This window comes from Myxocyprinus asiaticus, chromosome 9 (assembly GCF_019703515.2).
Source record: "Myxocyprinus asiaticus isolate MX2 ecotype Aquarium Trade chromosome 9, UBuf_Myxa_2, whole genome shotgun sequence".
Taxonomy (NCBI): Eukaryota; Metazoa; Chordata; class Actinopteri; order Cypriniformes; family Catostomidae; genus Myxocyprinus; species Myxocyprinus asiaticus.
This window is the reverse complement of record NC_059352.1, coordinates 28,667,162-28,690,320: the sequence shown is the minus strand read 5'-3', so window position 1 is coordinate 28,690,320 and position 23,159 is coordinate 28,667,162. Positions and strand designations below refer to the sequence as shown.

General features: G+C 43.9%; 1 protein-coding gene across 11 annotated transcripts in view; it reads left to right on the top strand.

Moving 5' to 3' along the window:
* LOC127445723 (kinesin-like protein KIF1A) overlaps positions 1 to 23,159 on the top strand; it is a 113,731-nt gene that overhangs the window by 47,819 nt on the left and 42,753 nt on the right. For 6 of the 11 annotated variants that reach the window (XM_051705970.1, XM_051705969.1, XM_051705968.1 and 3 more), the window contains 11 exons: positions 512 to 587; positions 1,513 to 1,592; positions 1,712 to 1,818; positions 1,910 to 1,990; positions 3,068 to 3,248; positions 3,335 to 3,407; positions 3,990 to 4,080; positions 4,211 to 4,359; positions 4,447 to 4,625; positions 4,874 to 5,011; positions 11,529 to 11,822. In XM_051705970.1, the coding sequence (XP_051561930.1) occupies positions 512 to 587; positions 1,513 to 1,592; positions 1,712 to 1,818; positions 1,910 to 1,990; positions 3,068 to 3,248; positions 3,335 to 3,407; positions 3,990 to 4,080; positions 4,211 to 4,359; positions 4,447 to 4,625; positions 4,874 to 5,011; positions 11,529 to 11,822 (1,449 nt within the window). The remainder of the gene's footprint in view (positions 1 to 511; positions 588 to 1,512; positions 1,593 to 1,711; positions 1,819 to 1,909; positions 1,991 to 3,067; positions 3,249 to 3,334; positions 3,408 to 3,989; positions 4,081 to 4,210; positions 4,360 to 4,446; positions 4,626 to 4,873; positions 5,012 to 11,528; positions 11,823 to 23,159) is intronic. The other 5 variants (XM_051705976.1, XM_051705975.1, XM_051705974.1 and 2 more) reach the window with 1 other exon arrangement.

Sequence of the window (23,159 nt, the reverse complement as noted above, 5' to 3'; positions counted from 1 at the left end):
CAACTGGATCACTTCAGAAGACATTGATTAAAGGAATAGTATTCTATCATCATTTTCTCACACTTATGCCATCCTGGGATGGTATGAGGGTGATTAAATGATGAGATAATTTTCATTTTTGGGTAAACTATCCCTTTAAATGAAAAACCAACCCAAAGATAATGGTAAAATGAAAATAGACGCAAACTAATGCTAAAATTAAATGCATGGGACATTTAGTGATTCAATTATTCTTTTAATAATTTTATAGTTTTTAAAACAATTTATGTATTTAATAATTTATATAAATATTTCAATAATTATTTGATGATTTCATTTTTAGTCATTTTAAAACTTTTTTTAAAAATTTCAAACCACTATAGTTTACTTCCATGTTCTAAACCATGAAATGTGAAAAGGTTCATTCCTATGTGACAGCCAGAGCATGTGATTCATAGGCAGTTTTAAGCTATTGACATGACCACACACAACTTTGATTTTTACGAAAACATTTAAATAATTGTTTTTACAGAGAAGCACTGCTAGCTGAGATGGGTGTGGCAATGCGTGAGGATGGAGGAACTGTTGGAGTCTTTTCACCAAAGAAGGTAAAGTGATTATAAAGAGCTGAATCTAGTGAGGAACGTACACTTCAAACAGGTGGACCATATTTTACAGCTATTGTTTTGTTTGCAAATAACTAAATAAGCCTGTGATTGTTTACACTCCCCTTTTTGAAGCCTGCACAGAGAAAACCTCAGCCCGTTTTTATAGACACTGTTGGGCTGTTCTCTCCCAATGAGGTTGGTTGCCATGGACACTGTGTGGTTGCATCCTGACAGCTCTTTTAAGACTGTTCTAATGTACCTCAGTGTGTTCTTTCCCCTTCAGAACTCTTTTAAACACCATCTGTGATCTTTATTTAGGGATCTTTTGCTTATTACTATCTGATGTGAATTCTGAGATGCTGCAATTCCGCCTAGACTTCATAGTAACAGTAATGGAATACAAACCAGTCTTCAGATCTCATGCATCATGGCCCACACGTTGCTTTTAAAGGCCTTCCTGCTGGGAGCCTTAGACTTTTGTGACATTCAAATTTAATTGCATGCTATTTTGGTTGGATATCCAAATTGAAATTTGTGTTTTAAAAAATGATGTCTCAGTGAATTTTGTTTTCCTCTCTTAAGGGCCTTTAACATTTTTACAGTGCTTACAAGGCAGTATTGATATTTCTCAAACATTCTGGTTAGTTTGTTCTAAACCCCTATTCCAAAGGAATAAACTTCTGCAATGGATTCTGCCCACACCATTTAATATACTGAATACATTCATACTTTGTTTTGTAGATAATTTCAGCTGTAGGTGTTTTTGTAAACTTTATACTTTTTCTCATATACGTAGAACCAACGCCTAAAACCTCAGCCTATTTAAAACTTTAACACTGTTCTTTCGCTGCTTTGCATGCACTGGTATTTCCTTCTATTTGAGTGTTGTAGTGTTGATTAAAGTATTTTTGACCTGTAATTACAGACGCCCCACCTGGTGAATCTAAACGAAGATCCTTTAATGTCTGAATGTCTCCTGTATTATATCAAAGATGGAATTACCAGGTTAGTGTCAAGCCAAGTGTTTTCATTTCTCCATTGAGCATACTGTACAAGTCACATATAAACAAGTATGCTTTCGTTCAGTACGATTTTTACTAAGTTTGTTGTGTTGCTCTGCTCAGGGTGGGGAGAGAGGACGCCAGCAGAAGGCAGGACATTGTTATGAGTGGTCATTTCATTAAGGAGGAACATTGTACTTTCACCAGCACCACTGGACCCATGGGCGAAGGTTTGTTCAAAACTTTAGACACATTTACACATATAGAGTACATGCAGGTATTGGCCACAGTTCTTATGGCTGTTCTTGCTGTTGTTTACAGCTGTCATTCTGGAGCCATGTGAGGGAGCAGAAACTTACGTCAATGGGAAGAGAGTGACAGAGCCCACTATTCTCAGATCAGGTCTTTTTCAACTGTTTCCTCTTACAGTTGCCCTGCTAGTGGATTACCGAAACAGAGAATGGCATGGGAAGAGTCATTCATATTTATAAGTGCTACCTGATTTGTTAGGGTTACGTTTAGGGGTTGGGATTAGGGTTGGGTTATGGTTTCTCTGTCTAATCAGGTAGATTTTTTTCTGATGATTATTACTAAATCATCCAATCAGGTATAATTTCCTCATGTATATAAATAACTCTTCCCTTGTAATCCTACGTTTTGTACATTTGCATTTTGCTACAATAATTGTTCTGAGCATTATAGGATGGTGGGGATGGGCGGATTGATCTTGGAATATTGATAGTTCTGATCTTTACATAATAATATTTTATTTTTTTATATAGGGACAGTACAAAAACATGATTTCAGCAATAAATAAACAAATAGATAAATAAATAAGATGCATTGTAGATAGAGATAATTGCACATGCTAATTTGCATTTAAGGTCACTACGTAGATAGGCTTTTTCCCTAAAAAACAAGAATACCTAGATGTAACTAAACAAAAGTAAACCAAGAATTTGAAAACTAAAAAGAGAAAAATTTAAATGAAATTGATATTAAGTATAATAATAGATTAATTTATATTATTTATTTAGCATTAAAACAAAATACGTATCATAAGCTTTGAAAGGAATTTTGTTTTTTTTTCTGTGAATAGTTGTGCAAGGAAATACTTCTCCCTCCACTTTTGTTTCACTCTACCAGATAACAATAAAACTAAATGTCACATTTATTTTATTCGATTTTCTTTGATGTCTCATAATTTGATATTTATTTATCGTTAATGATGATGGCTTTTAAATATGATGTTAAATGGCTGAAGATTTCCATTTCACACTTTTAAGCATTTCTGTTTAAAAGAAATATAGTACTTGGTAGTGCTATATCAGCGATATTGACTTTGACAGTATCAGATTAAAAGGAAAATAACTGGTATCGCTAATCACTATTTTCAAGGAAGTATTATGGATTCCTATTCTAATCAAAGAGCCTTAGTATTTTCATTTATTGAAATCTTCACCCATTGATCTTTTAAAGGGAACCGAATCATTTTGGGCAAGAACCACGTGTTCCGCTTTAACCATCCAGAGCAGGCCCGTCAGGAACGGGAGATGACTCCGTGTAGCGAGACCCCGATGGAGCCTGTAGACTGGGTGTTTGCTCAGAGAGAACTGCTGGAGAAACAGGGCATTGATATGAAACAGGAAATGGATCAGAGGTAATAGAAATATGGAGGAAAACAAGAAAGTTCAAGACAAAGATTTGTTTTGTATTGCTTGACTCATCAGCTCTTTGTATGTACAGACTGCAGGAACTTGAAGATCAATATCGCAAAGAAAGAGAAGAGGCCAACAATCTGTTGGAGCAACAGAGATTAGTAAGTGTCATAGCTGACATTAAGAGTATAAATTGGTCCCTATCCAGGATATTTTCATTTAGAAAGTTTCACATGTTTTTATTTTGTTATTTTTTAGTTTCAGTTTCAGTAGGATATTCATTTAAGATTTCATCACTTATATCCATCTGCCAATGATAAAAACACATGCCAATGTATAAGAAACTGCTTAAAATAATAACAAATTACCTTTAAAGTTTTAATCACAACAACATAGCACAGTCCAGTATGTGTTTCATTGATCATTGATGGCCCCTTCCTTGTTTTTTCTTTTTTGACAGAGTGGTGATCCAGCATTGATTAAAAATAAAAAAATCTAAAGTCATTTTCGCCATGATTCTGTTTAGATTTCATTTGAATTATAGTTTTATAGAATTTATGGTTTTGTTTACGTTCTTTAGCATATTCCCAGTTTATTTTTTACTTAAATATATTTTCTCACCGCTAGTTTTCATCTATGTAATAGTGTTTGTTAACCTTAAACATGGGCCCCATACTTATAACTTTATTACTAGTATTATACAAGACTATTGAGAATTTACTTTATTTCATTGTCTTTTCCAGGACTATGAGAGCAGGCTAGAAGCCCTGCAAAAGCAGGTAGATCGTTGTTACCCTGATATAGCAGAAGAAGATGATGAACCTGAGGAGGAAGGTGAGATAATATCTAGATTGCACAAAGTTGAATGGCACAAAGTTGCATTGTGTTAGCTTGAACTGTTCAGAATGACCCAATTGAATCCCTTGAGTGTTGAAGTCTATTGTATGACATCTTTTACCTATAGTGCAATGGACTGAGAGGGAGACAGAACTGGCACTGTGGGCATTTCGTAAATGGAGATGTTACCAGTTTACATCCCTCAGAGACTTGCTTTGGGGCAGTGCCATCTTTCTTAAGGAGGCCAATGCCATTAGTGTGGAGCTTAAGAAGAAGGTGAAACTGCATCACTCATCTGTACCTATAAAATATGATAACATCATAAATGATCGTGCCTAATGGTAATCTTACATTCACTCACAGGTTCAGTTCCAGTTTGTGTTATTGACAGACACGCTGTACTCTCCTCTTCCACCTGATCTGTTACCCCCTGAGACAACCAAAGACCGGGAGAAGAGCCCATTCCCTCGCACCATTGTGGCTGTAGAAGTCCAAGATCAGAAGAATGGAGCCACACATTACTGGACCCTAGAGAAGCTCAGGTACAAAACGTTATGTATAAAAGCAAAACTTTATGTCACTAAATACATAACTTATATAGCTTTATATAACTACTGTACATCCTTGAGTTTCATGTCTAATATATTTAAGATCACCGTGTCTGGGTTTATTTTGGAATAATATCTGGCTGACTTTCATTTAGCTTTTATTTTTATCATAGTATGTAAATGTGTGCCATCTTGTGTTCAATATTTATTTTGTGAGTGGTGTGTAATTCTGCCCCCTGCAGGCAGAGGCTGGACCTGATGAGGGAGATGTATGATCGTGCTGCTGAGGTGCCCAGCAGTGCTCTGGATGACTGTGACAGTGTTTTGACAGGAGGAGATCCTTTCTATGACCGGTTCCCCTGGTTCCGTCTGGTTGGAAGGTGAGTTGTTAGGTTATATCAGTACAGTACAGTTTCAGGACAGAATGCTTCCTGGCAGATTGTTTTCTACTCCTCAAATGACACTTGTATTTGAATAGCCAATTGTAACTGATAGTATTTTAGTTATGCTGAATGGAATCTGATGTACTAAGCAGCATGTATCATTGTCTTTTTCTGCTTGTAATAGTAGATCATATTGCAGGGCAGGACAAGTGCTGAGACGAGGAAATGTTATGAAAACTTCCTGTAAAATTTGTTTGCTAGAGGATGTGCAAATCATTGACAGTATTCATTCGTCTGAGGACTTAGTCCAGAGTTATTGCCCACAGAATTTTAAGGATTGATTTTTAATGCTGCTTTATTCATTAGAGCATGAAATCGATTCTCCGTGCATTTTCAAATTAGGTCACACACTTTCCCTTGGCCTTTCTACTTCCCTTGAACTGCTCTATGGAATAGAATAGCTAAATCCTGCTGTTACTTTATCTTAAAGAAGCCATAAAATTGTGTGATGAGCACAGTTTTCTTCCCTTTTTTAAATCTCATATATATATATATATATATTTATATATATTTATATATATATATATATATATATATATTTTTTTTTATTTCTGTCCCTTTTTATAAAATAGCTAATAGACTTTAGTTATATCACACCCATTACCCATAATTTGCTACTTAACTAGCTAATTACTAGTCAGTTGCAGGTGGTATAGACCTTATTCACAGCAGTGCCATCTATTATTTTTGATGGGAATGAAAACTAGGCCATGAGGGATAGACTTACCGTCACTTCAATGGCATGCACTGTATAAAGCTATCAAAAAGCTCCAAGATCACATCTAATTTTCCACAACTCATGTTGTCTGAAGTTTTTTGTCTGCTGAAATTTCTTGGAAAGACGTTTTTTTCAATGGTTCATCAGGGGAACGATCCAAAAACACAAACAAATGTACAACCCATTGAAGAGACAATGTACATCTAACCTAGTCTCGCGTAGCCAGACCTATGACTAAGGCAAAGGTCTGGGCTCTATAGCGGCTTCAATTGGCCAAGAACTGCCCATTTAGACAGGGAAAGCCATCTAACTGATATGTTAAGCCAGGGGTTCTCAACGGGGGTGGTAGCATCCCCCAGGGGGCGTTCAAAGGATGCCGGGGGGGCTGAGAGCAAGTTAGGTTACAAATGGGGGGCATTTATCACTCATAATAATCAAATCTATCATCAAGTTCCTCTTTGCATTAAAACATTTATCTAGACTTTGAGTATATTATACGGGTTGGTATGCATTTGTACAGCGGTTCATCTGATTTTTAAGTCTAGCGACGCATCTGAAATATCTGGTTTAGCAGCATCAAATACACAGGCAGAGGCACAACCTCCGCTAATGCACCTGTATGGCTCTGTAGATGGATACGGCTCAATGGACAGAGCAGCGCGAGGCAAAGAAGGTGCTTTTTTACTCGCAGACCGGTCTCGGGCTCTTAAACTCGCAGCATTGCGAGAATCAGTGAGAAGCAAGGCGTGAGAAAGGGAAACCATTTGAATTCGGCACAGAATTCTACATCACCATCCTTGAATTTACTATAGTAACATTAACTGTACTTTAGGCAGAAATAGATTGATAATAAATATTATCATATCACTACATAAGCTCTAGTAAATTTGTCATAGGTTACAATAGGGGAGTGAGGGAATATAATTAAGTTTTGTAACAACTTATAAATATTTATATTTTGTATTTATTGTTTTTACATGTGTTTAGAGTAGGTCTACTGTTTATAATTTCAAAAATGCCATAGTTTGTTTTATAGAACTTATGTTACATCTAACCATGTTAGTGAAGAAGATCCATGCTTCCATGTGTTTACTATGGTCTTGTTACAAAAATCACTGTTAAAACTATACAAATATATAATTAATTAATAAAATTACAATTTTCAAAAGGTCAAATGCAAAATGCACTTTTTTTTTTTTTTAAAGATGAAATAGAAATTTGTAAATCCTAAAAAAAAATAGGCTAAAATATTTTTGTTTGAGTGTAAGAAAAAAATAACTGGTTTACTTTATGTAGATGTTATAGATAACCTTACTGTTGTTGATACGAGTAAATTAGGTAGGGGGGTGTTCATCAAAAAAAGGTTGAGAACCACTGTTAAGCGAAGAAATCACAGTCAGATTTGTCATTACGGGGTGTTTAGGGGCAGGATATTGGAGATGTATCATAGCATAATAAAAGGCCGACATGGGGAAAAAAATAATTTATATAATGGCGTGCAAGTCTCCGTGAGAAAATAACATGGGGAAATAGCAGAAGACGTGTACAGAGTCTACTGTAAGTACAGCACAGAAAATGTCTCCGGTTACTCACATAACCTCGGTTCCCTGAGATGAAAGGAACGAGACATTGCATTTGAACGCTATGGGGAAAATCCCTTTTCCACGACCTAGTTGAAGCCCTTGTATCATAACGGCAATCTTGTGATTAGCAGTGATGTTTGAGCTCCGCCCTTTTAGGCACGCATTTGCCCTATATAAGCAGGCGCTCAAACATCATTTCTTCAGACTTTCTGACTGCGGGACAAGAACATTGCTTGTTCCTCGAAACTCTAATGCCCTGTGACTCATAAGCGAGGTCGATCGCATCAACGATCCACTGAGAGAGCCTTTGTTTGGAGATGGATGCCTTTTGTGTGTCCTCCATAACAAACGAAGAGCTGATCTGACAGTATAAACTGGCGAGTGCGCTCCACTAACATGTGCAAAGCCCGCAAAAGGCGTAATAAATGTGCTAACTGCTCCTCATCCGAATTAGATGGTGGAGAGCCCTGAAGGGTATTAAAAGCACCTTAGGGACATTTTTTGGGTTTGATGGTGGCTTTTGAAAGCCCCGGATTGAATTCCAGACATGAACTGTCAACCGACAGCGCCCGTATATCACCAACCCATTTTACTGAGGCCAGAGCCAATAGCAGTGCAGTCTTTAAAGAGAGCACATGCAACTCAACGGATTCCAATGGTTCGAACGGGGGGCTCGTGAGCACCCTCAGCACCAGATTTAAGTCCCATGTTGGAACCATAGCAGGGCAAGGGGGGTTCAAGCGCCTCACTCCCCTAAGGAACTTTATGATCAGATCATGTCTGCCTATAGAAGAACCAGCCTCTCTGGCGTGAAATGCCGATATAGTCGCTACATAGACCTTATGCATTGACGGAATAAGACCTGCGTCCAACCGTTCTTCAGTGAATGTAAGGATCTCCGTTATGGAGCAATTCACTGGGTCTTTGTTGCGTGAAGAGCACCAATCAGCAAACGCAGGCCATTTTAGTGCATAGAGGCATCTCGTAGACAGCGCTCTAGCTTGCAAAATGGTGTTCCTTATAGACTGAGCCAATTCCGGCTCATGCGCTGTGCTCCGTTCAGGGGCCATACATATAGGTTCTACAGCTCCGGCTGGGGATGCCAAATCCTGCCCTGCGCTTGAGAAAACAGATCCCTCCTCAGCTGTATTTCTTATGGAGGGCCGCCTAATATCTCCATGGCTGCTTGGGCCATTTTGGCGCAACCAACAGAACTGTTTCCTTGTCCTCTCTGACTTTGCTGATGACAGAGTGGAGGAGACGGGGAAATGCATATTTGCCTTTTGTCGGCCACTTGTGGGCCAAGGCATCCACTCCCAGCAGGGCTTGGGACATGGAGTACCAAAGAGGGCAATGGGCTGTTTCTGCGGAGGCAAATAAGTCGACTTCTGCTTTTCCAAACATTTCCCAAATCCTCAGAACTGTCTGAGGATGAAGTCTCCATTCCCTGCCATCGGTCCTTGGCGTGACAGCATGTCCGCTCCGCAGTTCATTTGGCCCGGAACATATGTCGCGCGCAGGGAGAGGAGATGGCGCACTCCACATGAGGAGGCTCCACACGTGCCAGGCTCATCATTGATAGTGATCGAGTGCCACCCTGTCGATTTATGTACGCTACCATTGACATATTGTCTGTCCGAATCAGAACATGATGATTCACTATGTCGAAATGGAAAGCTTTCACCACCAAGAAGACGGCTAGCATTTCCAAGCAGTTGATGTGCCACACCCGTTTAGCACCTGTCCAAGTGCCAAAAGCCGGGCGTCCATTGCACAGTGCCCCCCAACCCGTGTTGGACGCATCCGAGGCCACCACTTTTCATCTGAAAACCTGAGCCAGCATTACACCCTGCTGATAAAAGTTTGGAGCTGTCCATGGTGCTAGAGCAGCCAGGCAGCGGCAAGTCATGGTGACATGCATGTTCCCCCAATGCTAGGCGTGACTCGGTACATGGTGTTTCAGCCAGCAATGGAGAGGTCTCATGTGTAAAAGACCTAACAGTATGGCCGCGGATGCTGCCGCCATAAAACGTTTTCTGAAAAGACTTCACCGTTCTCATTCATAGAGGGCAGAGGTCATCACGTGCGTACTGCATTGGCAAAGATGCTGCATGGGAAGATCAAGGGGCTCATGGGTCTTGTGCCGGCGTGAGATCCTCCTCGGGTTCTTCCATCTCTACCTCGCGGCCCCACCATACTTCCTCATGTGGTCCCTCGAGACTTAACATAGAGGAAGAGGTCGGGAGGACGCAGAAGGTGGAATCTTCCCTCAGAACGAGGGCGACTCTAGAGCAGAGCGTCTTGAGACTCATGTCCTCACTGTGAGGGTAGTCTGTCCCAAGAGAGCTGCTTCAGCATGGGTGTGCTCCAGGCAGCGAACGCAGCTCTCATGTTGGCCTGACAGAGCGACGTGTCGCTCACAGGAACACTTGCAATGACATCTTTAAAAAGACATGTACACACAAGCAGCTCTTTTATGTGTGTTTTACATCACTTGGATGGAATTATATTATATATATTGAAAGGATACAATTCCTGCCTGGATGCTGCGGGAAGTGGGTAGATGTCTTGCTGAGCAAAGAACCCGATCCAGTGGCGAGGCGGAGAGACTTCTTTGCCGGAACACTAGAGGGAACGGGTGAATCTTCGTTGCAGGTGGAAGGATGTCCGTTGACGGCAAAGAGTGGGCTGATCAGGATGAGATGATCCATCGTAGTCAAGACGAGACGATGTCAGTCATGAAGGAAGAAATTCTGAAGAAATGATGTTTGAGCGTCCGCTTATATAGGGCAAATGTGCGCCTAAAGGGGCAGAGCTCAAACATCATTGCCAATCACAAGATTGCCATTGTGATACAAGGGCTTCAACAAGGTCGTGAAAAAGGGATTTTCCCCATAGCATTCAAATGCAATGTTGAGTGAAGTGAATCGATAGGGAACCACATTATAGAGAATTTCATAGACATAACTAAGTAAACAAAGTAAAAAATTTAGTTCTGCTAGTGGATATCTGCTTCACTTTCTGCTACGTGCATCAAATTAAACTCTGAATAGCTTTAAAAGATTTGATGTCACTAACCTGGTAAATTTGGGCAAATTCTGTGATTATTTCGTCCTCAAAAGTGCTCATTGTATCAGCACGGAACCTTGTGAACACAACTCGGCTTCAAGGCAGACTGATAAAATGTCCTGTGTGTATCTACTCACGGAAGTTCCATTAAACCAGCCAAACATATTTGTGCTGAGTTGATCGAGAAAGTGATTTCCAGTTTTGTGTGCTATGTGCATCAGACGGTTAGAGAACGGACTGTGGGCATGCCGTCTGAGGCTGAGACAACCCTCACAGCCTTAATATCATTCACATCAAAAATCAAAGATGGCACTGCTTTGAATAATGTCTATTGGGTGAGGGACATCCTCATTCTAGAAAGCATTTGATTGGACAAAAATCGGTGTAGTGCATCAATATTTGTAGTCTGTTGTTCCAGAGGAGAAAGCTTTAAAGCTCATAGACATGGACTAAAAAAGTCACAAATCTCTCATTTTGACTTAATGTGGTCTTTAAAATGTGAGGATGGACCATCCACTTAAATAGGCTGCAGTTTACCTTTCAAACGGTTTCATGTCAGCCACTCAGAATGGCTGTGTGCCACATGGTGTGTGGTCAGTTTAGTTTTTTTAAGGACTGTATGTCTTGAAACCCTCCATGACCCAGCGGCTATGCTGCTAAGATGACCGGTAACACTTTACAATAAGGTTCCATTTGTTAACATTAGTTAACAACATTAGTTAACTTGAACTAACAATTAACAATACTTATTAAGCATTTATTAATCTTAGTTAATGTTAATTTCAACATATACTAATACATTTTTAAAATCAAAAGATGTATTAGTTAACATTAGTTAATGCACTATGAACTAACAGGAACAATTGTATTTTTATTAACTAACATAACAAAGATTAATAAATGATGTAACAAATAGTTTGTTAATTGTTTATTCATGATAACTAATGGAACCTTATTGAAAAGTGTCACCAGTTGGCCTCTTAAAAAAGTGTTTTCTCTCCCACTTGCGAGTACAAAAACAAACTCTTAAATAGACAGAATGCCCCACATACTAACTGGGCTCTCGTGTCTTTGGCTACACCAGAAACCCCCTTTTCTCCACATGCCTTAGTGAGCAACCGAGCAACCCCAACTCCTCCCCCACCCCCTCTGCACCCATGTCGAGCTCTGAACACACTGAGCTGGTCCATTCATGGTCCGACAAGAAGGTGGGAACAGAGTTGGATGACTTGGATGATGATTTCTTATCTGATGACCAATGCTCGGATTTTGAGGAGGAGGGGGAGGATGATGATGATGAGGGAGAGCTCTGCAGAAGCTCCAACAAAGCGGAGGACCCATTTTACGATCGCTCACCATTGTTCAGTGTAGTGGGAAGGTTGGTGAGGTTTCAGGAGTATGCTGGAAAAGGAAACTAGCTCTTTCACACTGAGACTACTGTGTTATTGTACAGTATTTCGTCTTACAATCTTATTGTACATTACACACACACACACACACAAAGAAATCACACAAGCATGCAGATACAGTGTAGTGCATGTAGGTTAAATTTGAGCTAACACTACACTCACACACATGTACACAAACACGTTTCCTATGTCGATGTAGTGACACTAGGGGTTTGCTCTTGAGAGCCCCAATCACCTTTGCTTTATTCAGAAAAGGCCAATGAAAATTGGCGAGTGGAATTTGCATGCCACTCTCCACCCCGGACATACAGGTATAAAAGGAGATGGCGTGCACCACTCATTCAGACTTGTTCTTCGGAGCTGAGCGCATGTTTGTGTGTGTTCGTCCCGTCACCTTATTCCTTGCTGCTGGAATTTATGGCACATATCAGCGGTCGCCCACGCACGGTCGAGTGTTGTGCTTCCCCTGGGCGCTTCGGCGGCTGATTCCAAAGGGGTTAAAAGAGTATATTCCAAAAGAGTATATTTTCTCTAAAAGAGTTCGCACAAACGATTGCCGTCTTTTTAAAGATGTCCTTTCACCTTTGTGCCACTGGGTGCGGCCGCTATCTCTCCCCACCGGGTGGCCATGAGATCTGTCTCGAGTGCTTGGGTCACCAGCATGCCAGGGCAGCTTTCGTGGAAGGGTCATGTTCTCACTGCGAGAACATGCCCATGAGAACGTTGCGGTCGCGGCTCTCTTCTTTCTTTGTGAAGCAGAGAGCCACCGCGGCTGCTTCCCGACCCGGTCCGTCCTGTGTTGAAACTCAGGTGGCTGCATCGGCGAGCGCTGTGGACGATCTGGATGTGGATATGGGAGCGTTTCCGCCGGCTCAATCCCCGTGGACTTCCCAGCCCCCAGCTCATTCTGCCCGGTAGAGTTCACGAGCAAGGTAGGTGGTCCGCCTCAGGGTGGATTTAATATCTCGTGAGGCCAAGTTATCGGTTGCAGCATCGGAGGGTGGGCTTCTGCTTTCAGAAGCGGACGAATCTTCTGAGCTCCCGCTCTCGGGTGATAGATCTCAGGATGAGGCGGACGCTGAGTTGGCAGCCGTGCTTGCCCGGGCGGCCGTGAACATCGGGCTGGAGTGGAACCCTCCACCCTGCCCTGAGTGTTTGCGGCTAGATGATTGGTTTCTGGGATTCCCTTCTTCCCGGAAGTGCATGAGGAGCTCGCGAAGTCGTGGAAGGCACATTTCTCTGCTCGTCCACCCTAACTACCCTCAACGGCAGAGGGGCTAAGGGATATGTCGAGCTTCCCCAGGCAGAGCGCGCCGTCACGGTGCATTTATGCCCGCAGGGCGCAGCCACCTGGAGGAACTGACCAAGGCTCCCGACCAAGGCTCCCTTCCAAGGCGTGTACGTTTTCTTCATCACTCATGGCGAAGGCTTACAACGCTGTGGGTCAGGCCGCTTACACCCTGCACACCATGGCCATTCTGCAGGTCCACCAGGCCAAGGCACTCAAAGATCTGCATGAGGGTAGGACCGACCCAGAGCTTATGTACTAACTGTGTACCACGACCGAACTCGCTCTATGGGCGACAAAAGTCACGGCGCGCGTCCTGGGTCGGACATTTTCCACCTTGGTGGTGCAAGAGCAGCATCTGTGGCTCAACCTTGCAGAGATGCATGACGCCGAGAAAGTCCGCTTTCTCGATGCGCCCATCTCCCAAGGGGGGCTCTTTGGTGACACTGTCGAGGATTTCGCCCACCAGTTCTCGACGGTGAAGAAGCAGATGGAGGCCATGAAACACATCCTGCCGCAGCACGGCTCGGCCGCCTATAGGCCTCCAAAGTCCCGTGCCCCGTCTGCCTCTCGCCAGGGCCATCCTCCAGCGGTGCCGGCCCCAGCTCCCCCACCACTGGAGCCTGTACACCGGTCTTTGAGAAGAAGATCCTCCTGCAGGAAGGGGGCACTGCCTGCCCGCCATCCGGCCGCCAAGAACCCTGGACAGGATTCGAGGTGGTCCTGAGACGGGCGACCCAGGGATGAGGCAGCGCTCATTGACTACTCTGACCCAGGTGTGCACACGGGCCACACTCCCACCCCTGGGTCAGCACGAGGTGGGTATCCCAACATCGCCGGATGCCTTCTGGGCTCTGGCACCCAAGTTGTCAATAAAAGAGCAGTTTCCTCATTCCCTGGGTCATTCTCCAATGCTCAGCCCCTCCGGCCCTCGCACCCGTGATGGCCAGGTGCTGAAAGTCTTTCCGGTCAGCGAGCGGGACGCGAGTATCTCGCGTTCCCTTGTTTTCCGTCAAAAGAATGCTGGCTAAACAGGTAAGTACGATGGTTCTTGGGGCCGCTCACCCGCCCCAGCCACCGGTCACCGTTGCGGGCTCACGGAGCAGCATGCCACCCCTGGATGATCCTCCCAGTGGGGCGTCTGCTCTGCCCTGCCGCGAACCACCCACTCCGGGCGTGATAAATCCAATCGTCCCCCTGGTGCTGTTAGCGCAAAGGCTGGAAGTCTGGTTAGTGCTTTCCAGGTCTCCCCTTACCCTGAAGGTGTACGTGGCTGCTATTGCAGCATATCATGATACACTTGATGGGAGAAACCCTCTCGATAGCATGACCTGATCACCAGGTTCCTCAAAGGCGCGAGTAGATTGAATCCCCCTAGACCGCTCCTGATTCCCTCTTGGGATCTCTCTGTGGTCCTACCTGCCTGACAGAGAGCCCCCTTTGAGCCCCTGGAGCAGGCCTCATTTTTATCAAGAGGTTGGGGGAACTGTAGGCACTCTCTGTCACCAGAAAATGCCTGGAGTTCGGGCCGGCACACTCGCATGTGATCTTGAGACCCCGGCCAGGTTACGTGCCCAAAGTTCCCACCACTCCCTTCCGGGATCAGGTGGTGAACCTGCAAGCGCTCCCTTCAGAGGAGGAATACCCGGCCTTGTCGTTGCTGTGTCCAATTCATACCCTGCACATCTATCTGGACCACATGCAGAGCAGCTCTTTGTCTGCTTTGGAGGGCAGCAGAAGGGGAAAGCTGTCTCCAAACAGAGGTTGTCCCATTGGATTGTGGATGCCATTTCTCAGGCTCACCAATCACAAGACCTGCCGTGCCCTTTGGGAGTCCGGGCGCACTCCACCAGAGGTGTTGCGCCCTCCTGGGCACTGGCGTGGGGCGCCTCTCTAGCAGACATATGCAGAGCAGCGGGTTGGGCTACACCCAATACCTTTTGCGAGGTTCTACAACCTGTGCATAGAACCAGTTTTGACCCAAGTGTTATGAGTGTATCACTTGCATTACGCTTTTCCCCTTTTGAGGTGATAATGTGCGCTATCTCGTCCACAACATTTCCCCATAACTGGTGAACACTGGACGCCTCTTTAATTCCTTAAGCACTACTCAGTGGTGAACTCGGCGGAGGAGTGATGCCGCCAGGCCCAGTACTCGTGGTATGCTCCCTTTCAGGTGAGCCCGTGTACTTGGGCTCAGTACTCCATACGTGGTGATCCCCCCCCTCGGTAATCCCGTATGATGCATTTCCACTGTTCGGTTTCCCCTCAGGTGAACCCTGTGTTTCCCCTCGTCAGAGCTCTGCTCTGCCTCGGACACTTTTGCTGTGTACCCTCTCCGTAGATAGGGTCATCCCCAGTGGCATCATTCCATATGTGAACTTCCCCGTCGGTAAGTCCATGTGAGGTATTCTCCACATGTTAACCTCCTTCCGGTAGAATGTGGTCTCCGTAGTGCTCTCCCTCCTGGAGAGGGAAGAGCACTTCCCCAACACTATTCTGGCAGGTGCTCAGTGGGAAATTACATAATACAAAAATCATGAAAGGCCACTGCCTGTATCTTCTCGGGTAAGTGCCTCCTCCCACCCATATTGGGACCCGGGAGATGCCTTACCTAACTCGCTGGAAGGTCACGACGTGGTCGAGCGCTCACTGTGAGGCACGCAGCAGTCTGCCCATGTCCGCTCCTCTGTATCTCGCGACACGGTTCAGCGCCTGCGGCATTTCGTATAGGAACCCCTAGTGTCACTACATCGACACAACGTCGAGTGAGTGACAGACAGGGAACGTCTTGGTTACTGGTGTAACCTTTGTTCCCTGATGGAGGGAACGAGACTTTGTGTCCCTCCTGCCGCGGCGCTGAACCGGCTGCTGACATGGCCGGGACTCTCTCTCAGCTCCTCAGCACAACTCTGAATGAGTGGTGCACGCCATCTCCTTTTATACCCGTATGTCCTGGGCGGAGTGTGACATGCAACTTCCACTCGCCAATTTTCATTGGCCTTTTCTGAATAAAGCAAAGGTGATTGAGGCTCTCAAGAGCGAACCCCTAGTGTCACTACATCGACACAACGTCTCGTTTCCTCCATCAGGGAACAGAGGTTACACCAATAACCAAGACGTTTCTCTTTCATGGTCATTATGAATGAAAGACATTACAAACAACATCTCCTTTATAGAGACATTGACATCATAGTTTTACACTTGTGCTCATCTTCTATCAACTCAAAAGACTTCAGAAGACATGACAACATTTCTGATACTGGAACTTACTGAGCAATGATGCTCCCTGGTTTTTATGGAGTATTCTGGGAATTTTTAGGGACCAAACACCCTAGAAATGTCTGACTCCTTGATCAGTGCCCTGACTACTGAACTAGGGAGCTAATTGAGACTAAAATTCTCTAGGAGAAGTAAAAATAGAAACAAATAAGATGGTTTTAATAATAAGTATATAGAGCTATAATTCTTGGAAGAATTTGATGAGAAATGTTTGAGTTGTTGAAATCTCTGGCTTTTTTATCTTGGCAAACCTGAGCACAGTTTGTGACATTGTTGAGATCATTGATGAGAACTCTTGAGGAGATACATGTGAGATTCAGATCTTTTGCTCAGAAGAAATATCTGAAAAGCAGGAGACATAAGCAGAAGTCCATTGGATCTCTATTTAATCTCTTTTTGTCTAGGAGAAAAAACAGAAATATTAAAGAGAAACCTTTTCCTGATTTTTCTGAATTTAGTCAGCATGTCTGAACTTTACCCCTGTCTTTTCTAATTGCCATACATTTGGCTGTCATCAGATCGCTGCATACACATACCTTGAGCTTCTGGGTTTAATTTCAGCCTAATGATTTTGTTAATTGAAATTAGAATTGGCTCAAACTCAGCTCAACCACCCGGCACAGCAATGCTTCTTGTGTCACGCCAAGGTCTGTGTCCATGCTTTCCATGCACTGCCTCACTCATATTGGCTGTTTGTTTTGTATACTGCTGAAACAAATAAAACCAGAATTTCTTTAAATGGCATGAACCTCTGATGAATGTGAATTAACCATTCATCTAACGACAAACTAATTGGTTCCTGTAATACATCATTATGGTTACTCAAAATGGTCACATATCTCAAGATGAAAGAGCTGGTTTCTAGCACAGCTGTCTCTCTTCTGGGCATGTGAGATCATACGCCTTATTTTAACCTTTTTTTGTGAGATTTTACATGGAAACTTTTGATGAATTGGCTCACTCCTTTAAGTTGCAGTACACTGTACATTTGTGATAGTACAACCGCTTTTTGCTGTATCTTATTTTGTATGCTTTAATTTTTTGGTATTTAGCACTGATCTTGCTTGCAATGTCCAGTGCTGTCACTTTTGTGTTACTGTTAACCTTTTGAATCAGTTAAACACGTTTTTTGTCCAAAGCATGCATTTTTGGACCCCACCAAATCCCTTGTTTTGTTCAGCACAACTGTATCTTAAAGTTTTTAACCCCTGACAATGGGTAATGTAGACCTTGCTGGCATATGGATGAAGGTGAAACAGAGTTAGGGCTGAGTTTTGACATTTTATTAATTATGAATATCAACATTATATATTCTACAGTGTGTGTGTATGTGTGTGTGTGTGTGTGTGTGTGTGTGTATGTATATATATATATATATATATATATATATATATATATATATATATATATATATATATATATATATATATATACACTAAAAGGTTTTGAAATACTTACTCATTCTTTATTATGTATTTTTTTTTTCTTCCACATTTCAGAATAATATAATAGTAAAGTCATCAAAACTATGGAATAACATAAATGGAACTATGGGAATTATGTTGTGACTAAACAAAATCCAAAATAAATCAGAACTGTGTTATATTTTAGCATCTTCAAAGTAGTCACCCTTTGCCTAGAATTTGCAGACCTGTACTCTTGACATTTTCTCAACCAACTCGAGGTATCACGCTGGGATGCTTTTTAAACAGTATTGAAGGAGTTCCCATCTATTTGGAGCACTTATTGGCTGCTTTTCTTTATTATTTGGTCCAAGTCATCAATTTCAAAAACTTTCTTTTTTTTAATTACATTTTTGTTTTATAATGAAATAAATTAATATGGTGGTACAATAATATTTTTGTCTACAAAACTAATTTTAAACATTTAAGCATACGCCTTCAGATCAAAAGATTTTTTAAGATCATTTGAAACGTTTCAATCAAGTGTTTCAAAACTTTTGACTGGTAGTGTATATGTCATTTTTTAATAAAATGTTGAATGGCAAACTCTAGGTTTGGGAAAACATTCAAACATACCTATTTCTAGTTTGGATCATGGATGTGTAGATTATACAAATACCCCACAGACAAACAGGTTTACAGTCTTTAACACAATAACATATTTAGTCCCTCTGCATGTACATATGAAATATATCATCGCTCAGACACAAACCTTTATTTTATATAGTGTATATCTTAGACACATAGGCCTATACATACAGTATTTAACATACATAAAGCCTCTTTTATTAGTTTCACTCCAATGCCATGCTCCTTAAACTCACCAAAAAAATTAGAATATAAACAGTATATAAATGTAAAAAAAAAAAAACCTAGCCTAAATTACCTTCCTGCCTTTAACCCTGTAAAGCCTGACCTATGAAAGATATGTCAGAAAATTATATTTGTTTTATATTAAACTATTTTTAGTACCATTAGACAAACTATAAAAAGAAATCTTAAAAACATTTTTTTTTTAAATTCCCCATGTTTTTTTAAAATCTTATTTGATACATTAGGCTTTAAAGGTCATTATCCTCCTGAGGCCCAGCAATTCATTTTTGTGTAGGACATTTGTTATTTAAGTTTTTTTCAGCCTATACATGCTACAGTGAGGTATTATCAGAGGACTTCCTGGGCTTTTCAGAGATACCAAATGTTTGAGATTTGGCCATGGCAACTTTCTCTACTTAGTCTATAAATGTGGAATGAAATGTATCACAGTTCATTTCAGCACATCTAATAGAATATGAATAAAAAATTAATCATATTGTAGCATGCAATGATAATGCAGGAGACCGATCTCAATAACGTTTTCATTTATTAATGGCTGTTGTCGGCCACAGCCACACCTTACACTCTAACTGGAGAACTTCACTTGAAACACCTTCACTTGGCGTCTCCCCCACACACACCCAACATTGAAAACAGCTCTGAAAGAAATGTGCAACACAAAATGTACAACCAACATTTCTCTAACAGTAAGAGTGTAACAAAAACAATAAACCGTTTTTGAACATGCTAAACTAGCTCCAAGATCGGGCATGGCCCTACCCAGTGGCTGTCCAGTTGGGGCACCTGCCTCTTTTTCTGACTGGGCTGTAGACCCAAACAAGTTCTCCAGCAGTGAAGTGGCAACCATGGGCATGGTTAAAAAAAAATAGGCCCTTTTTTGTCGCATCCCTGCACTCCACAGCTGATTTCTGGCACTGTCTCTAAGCGGCCCTGGAGCTGTCTTGCATACTCGGGTCCTGCCAGGGCAGGCAGAGCATCTGGTGGCTGCCCAAAGGCCAACTCTGCTGGGGTCCTGATCTCTCTGCCCAACATGAGCAGGGCAGGTATGCAGAAGGTTGAATCCTGGACTGCTGAGTGGCATGCCATCAGGACTAGGGGTAAGTGAGTGTCCCAGTCGTGCTGGTGCGTGGATGTTAAGATGGACAACTGCTCCACCAAGGTCCTACTGAATCTTTCCACCAGTCTGTCACTTTGAGGGTGGAGGGGAGTGGTGCGGGTCTTTGCAATTCCCAGCCGCTCGCACATGGTGGAAAATACCCAGGACTCAAAGTTTCTCCATTGATCACTATGGATACTCTGGGGGACACCAAGACGGCTAAACATCCCCTCGACCAGGGCATTAACAACAGTCTCAGCTTCCTGGTCAGGCAATGCGTATGCCTCTGGCCATTTTGTAAAGTAATCCATAGTGGTCAAGATGAAACTGTTCCCCTGTACCATGCTGGTAAATGGCCCCAAGATGTCCACTCCCACCCTCTGGATCAGCTTCCCCACTGGAAACTGCTGCAGCTGGGCCTGGAACTGTCCCTGCGGTTCCTTGCATGCTGTGCAAAGGTCGCAGCGCCTACAGAAATCCTCTACGTCCCGCCGCACCTGTCCCCAGTAGAAGGCCTGATGTAGATGGCGGAGCGTTTTCATCACCCCAAAGTGACCGGACCCCGCAGAAACATGTATGGCCTTTAACACTGCTTCCTATATGCCCCTAGGCACCAGGACCTGCCACCTCCTCTCCCCTATTGCAGGTACCACCCAGGATTGTTGGAGAACCCCCTCTAGGAGCCGTAGACTGTTGAACTTGGCCCACAGCCCCTTGGTGAATGGAGAAAGAGCCGCCACTTCTTCCCATGGTGGCCGCTGTTGCGCACCCACCCACTGTATCACAGGCTGCAGGTCTGGGTCCTGCCCCTGCTTTTCTGCCCACTCAGCAGCATCCACCTCCTGCTGCTCTTGTCACACATGCATGGCCACCCTGTGCCTTAGCTCACAGTCTTTGATCTCTCTGCACTCACAGTACCTACATTCCTGTTTGCTGCATGGCCGTCTGGACAGTTCGTCCGCATTGCTGTGGTGCTCTCCTGCACGGTGGGTCACTGTGAACTCATAATTTTGCAGTTCCTCCAACCAACGTGCCACTTGACCCTCTGGTTCCTTGAACGACATCAGCCAATGCTAGGAGGCATGATCTGTGTCAGCCACACAAGTAATACTTGAAGTGTTTGATGGCGGAGAGTGCCTATTCCTTCTCCATTTGCGTTAGTGTCCAGCATGAATGGTAACTGGGGTCAGGGGGTGCCAGCACAGGTGTGTTTGTTAGGGCCTGTTGCAGAGTGTTAAAGGCTTTATGACAGTCCTCTGACCAGACAAAATGTGTATCTTTTTTTGCAAGAGCCTGTACAAGGGGGCTGCAATGCAGGAAAACCCCTGCACAAACTTCCTGTAATATGAGGCCAGTTCCAATAAACTTTGGAGTTCTCTCTGGTCAGTTGGAATTGGCCAATCACGTATGACACACACCTTGTCCTCTGCTGTGCCAATCCCTTCACTGCCTATTTGATGCCCCAGAAAGGTCAGTTCCTTGCTTAGAAGCCTGCATTGGTCAGGGTGCAACTTCTGTCATGCAGCCCTGATTTTCCCCAACACCACACGCAGGGCAGTGACAGAGACAATGGACCAGAATATTGTCCAGAAAGACAAGGCACTGATGATGTGGAACCTCCTCTCTCACCCTTTCCATAAGGTGTTTGAATGTGGTAGATGCGTTGCAAAGGCCAGAGCAAAAGACCTTAAACTGCTACAGCCCTTTTCCTGTGCAGAACACCATCTTGGGTCTTGCCTCTGGGGCAAGCGATAGCTGCCAGTAACCACTTTTAAGTCCAATGACGAGAACCAGCATGAGCCAGCCACCAGGTCCAGGCATTCATCCACATATGGGAGGGGGTATGAGTCTTTTTCTGTGACTTCATTGAGCCATCTGAAATCCACACAAAAGCAGCACTCACCCCCTTCTTAGAAGCCATGACCACTGGGGATGTCCAGGGGCTCTCAGAAGCCTCAATGATACCAGCACGCTGCATTTTTACCAGAGCCTACTCTGCAGATTCCTGTCACCCCAGGGGGAGGCGCTGTGGCCGCTGTTGTATCGGCACAGCATCCCCTGTGTCAATGTTGTTCTGCACCAGGGAGGTTGCCCCAACTCCCCCTCATCACATGCAAAACAGTCCTGAAATTCTACCAGCAGCTGCCAGAGCTCTTCCTGCTGCAGTGTGTCCAGGACGCAAAGCTGTCTCCAGGAGGCTATTCAGGACCCTTGCCTTTTCAAGGTCTCTCTATGGAAACTGTGCGGGTTGTACCTGAAACTTGGGCTGGGGCATACTGTGTGGTGCTGCGTGAATGATTGTTCACCTTCCCCCACTCTGCATGTCAGGGCCCCAGCTGTCAGTTGACCACTGCCGAAACTCAACATAGCCCTCATCAGGTCCAACTGACAGCCATGATCTCTCAAAAAGTCCAAACCCAGAATGCATATGTCTTGTACCTCTGCTATGCACACAAGGTGCTGCATGTCCTTTCCCCCAACTGTCAGTGTCAGCAGTCCCCTCCCCCTCATTGGCACTAGCTTACCAGTAACTGCTGAACTGCTGTGTCCTCCAGGTGCGTTCCCTTTGGCACCACCTCAGGCCAGACCACTGTAACTGTAGACCCTGACAAAAGTCTGAGATTGAAGTCCTCCTTACCACCACCACAGTTTCAGGTTTATCAGTCCTGCTGTTCATGGTGGGTGGGGCTGCCTGCACCTCCAATGGGTGGGACATGGGTGTGGGGGCCTGCAGCATCCCACCTACTGCAACCCCATTTTGTTTCCTGTCACCTTTTCTAATGCAGGGCTGTTTTTAACCAAGTGTATTGGCTGACCACACCCCCAGCAGAGACAGCTTCTTGTCTTTTGGTGTGTGGGTGGGGGCACAGCCAACCCCTGGATCATCTCCGTATTTTCCTCCACCCACTCTGGCTTTTGTCCTACTATTTCCCTACCTCCAGCTGCTCTTACTGTGGGGCTTGTGACGTTTCCCGCCCCCAATTGTGCAGCTCCCACTGCCATTTCTTTCTCCAGCATTTTTTTTTCTTGCTCCAGGGCTTCAGGCATGTCGCGTGGGCGGGCGATCTGCGTATGGACACGTAGCTCTGCTGGGGAGAGCATTCTGATGTACTGACTGTGGGCCAACTCGCTCTTCACGGATGGTGGAATGTGCACGTAAGCCCGTTGTGCTAAACTCTCAATATAGTTTGCCAAAGCTTGCAACGGCTCACCTAGCAATCTTTGCCGGCTGTGCAGTTCAGCCCGGAGCAGTTCAGACGCAATGGCGGTCAGCTCCATGGCTCTTAGCAGCAGCTGGGTACTGCTCCATTACTGCATTCTCTATCTCATGACACCCGGAGCA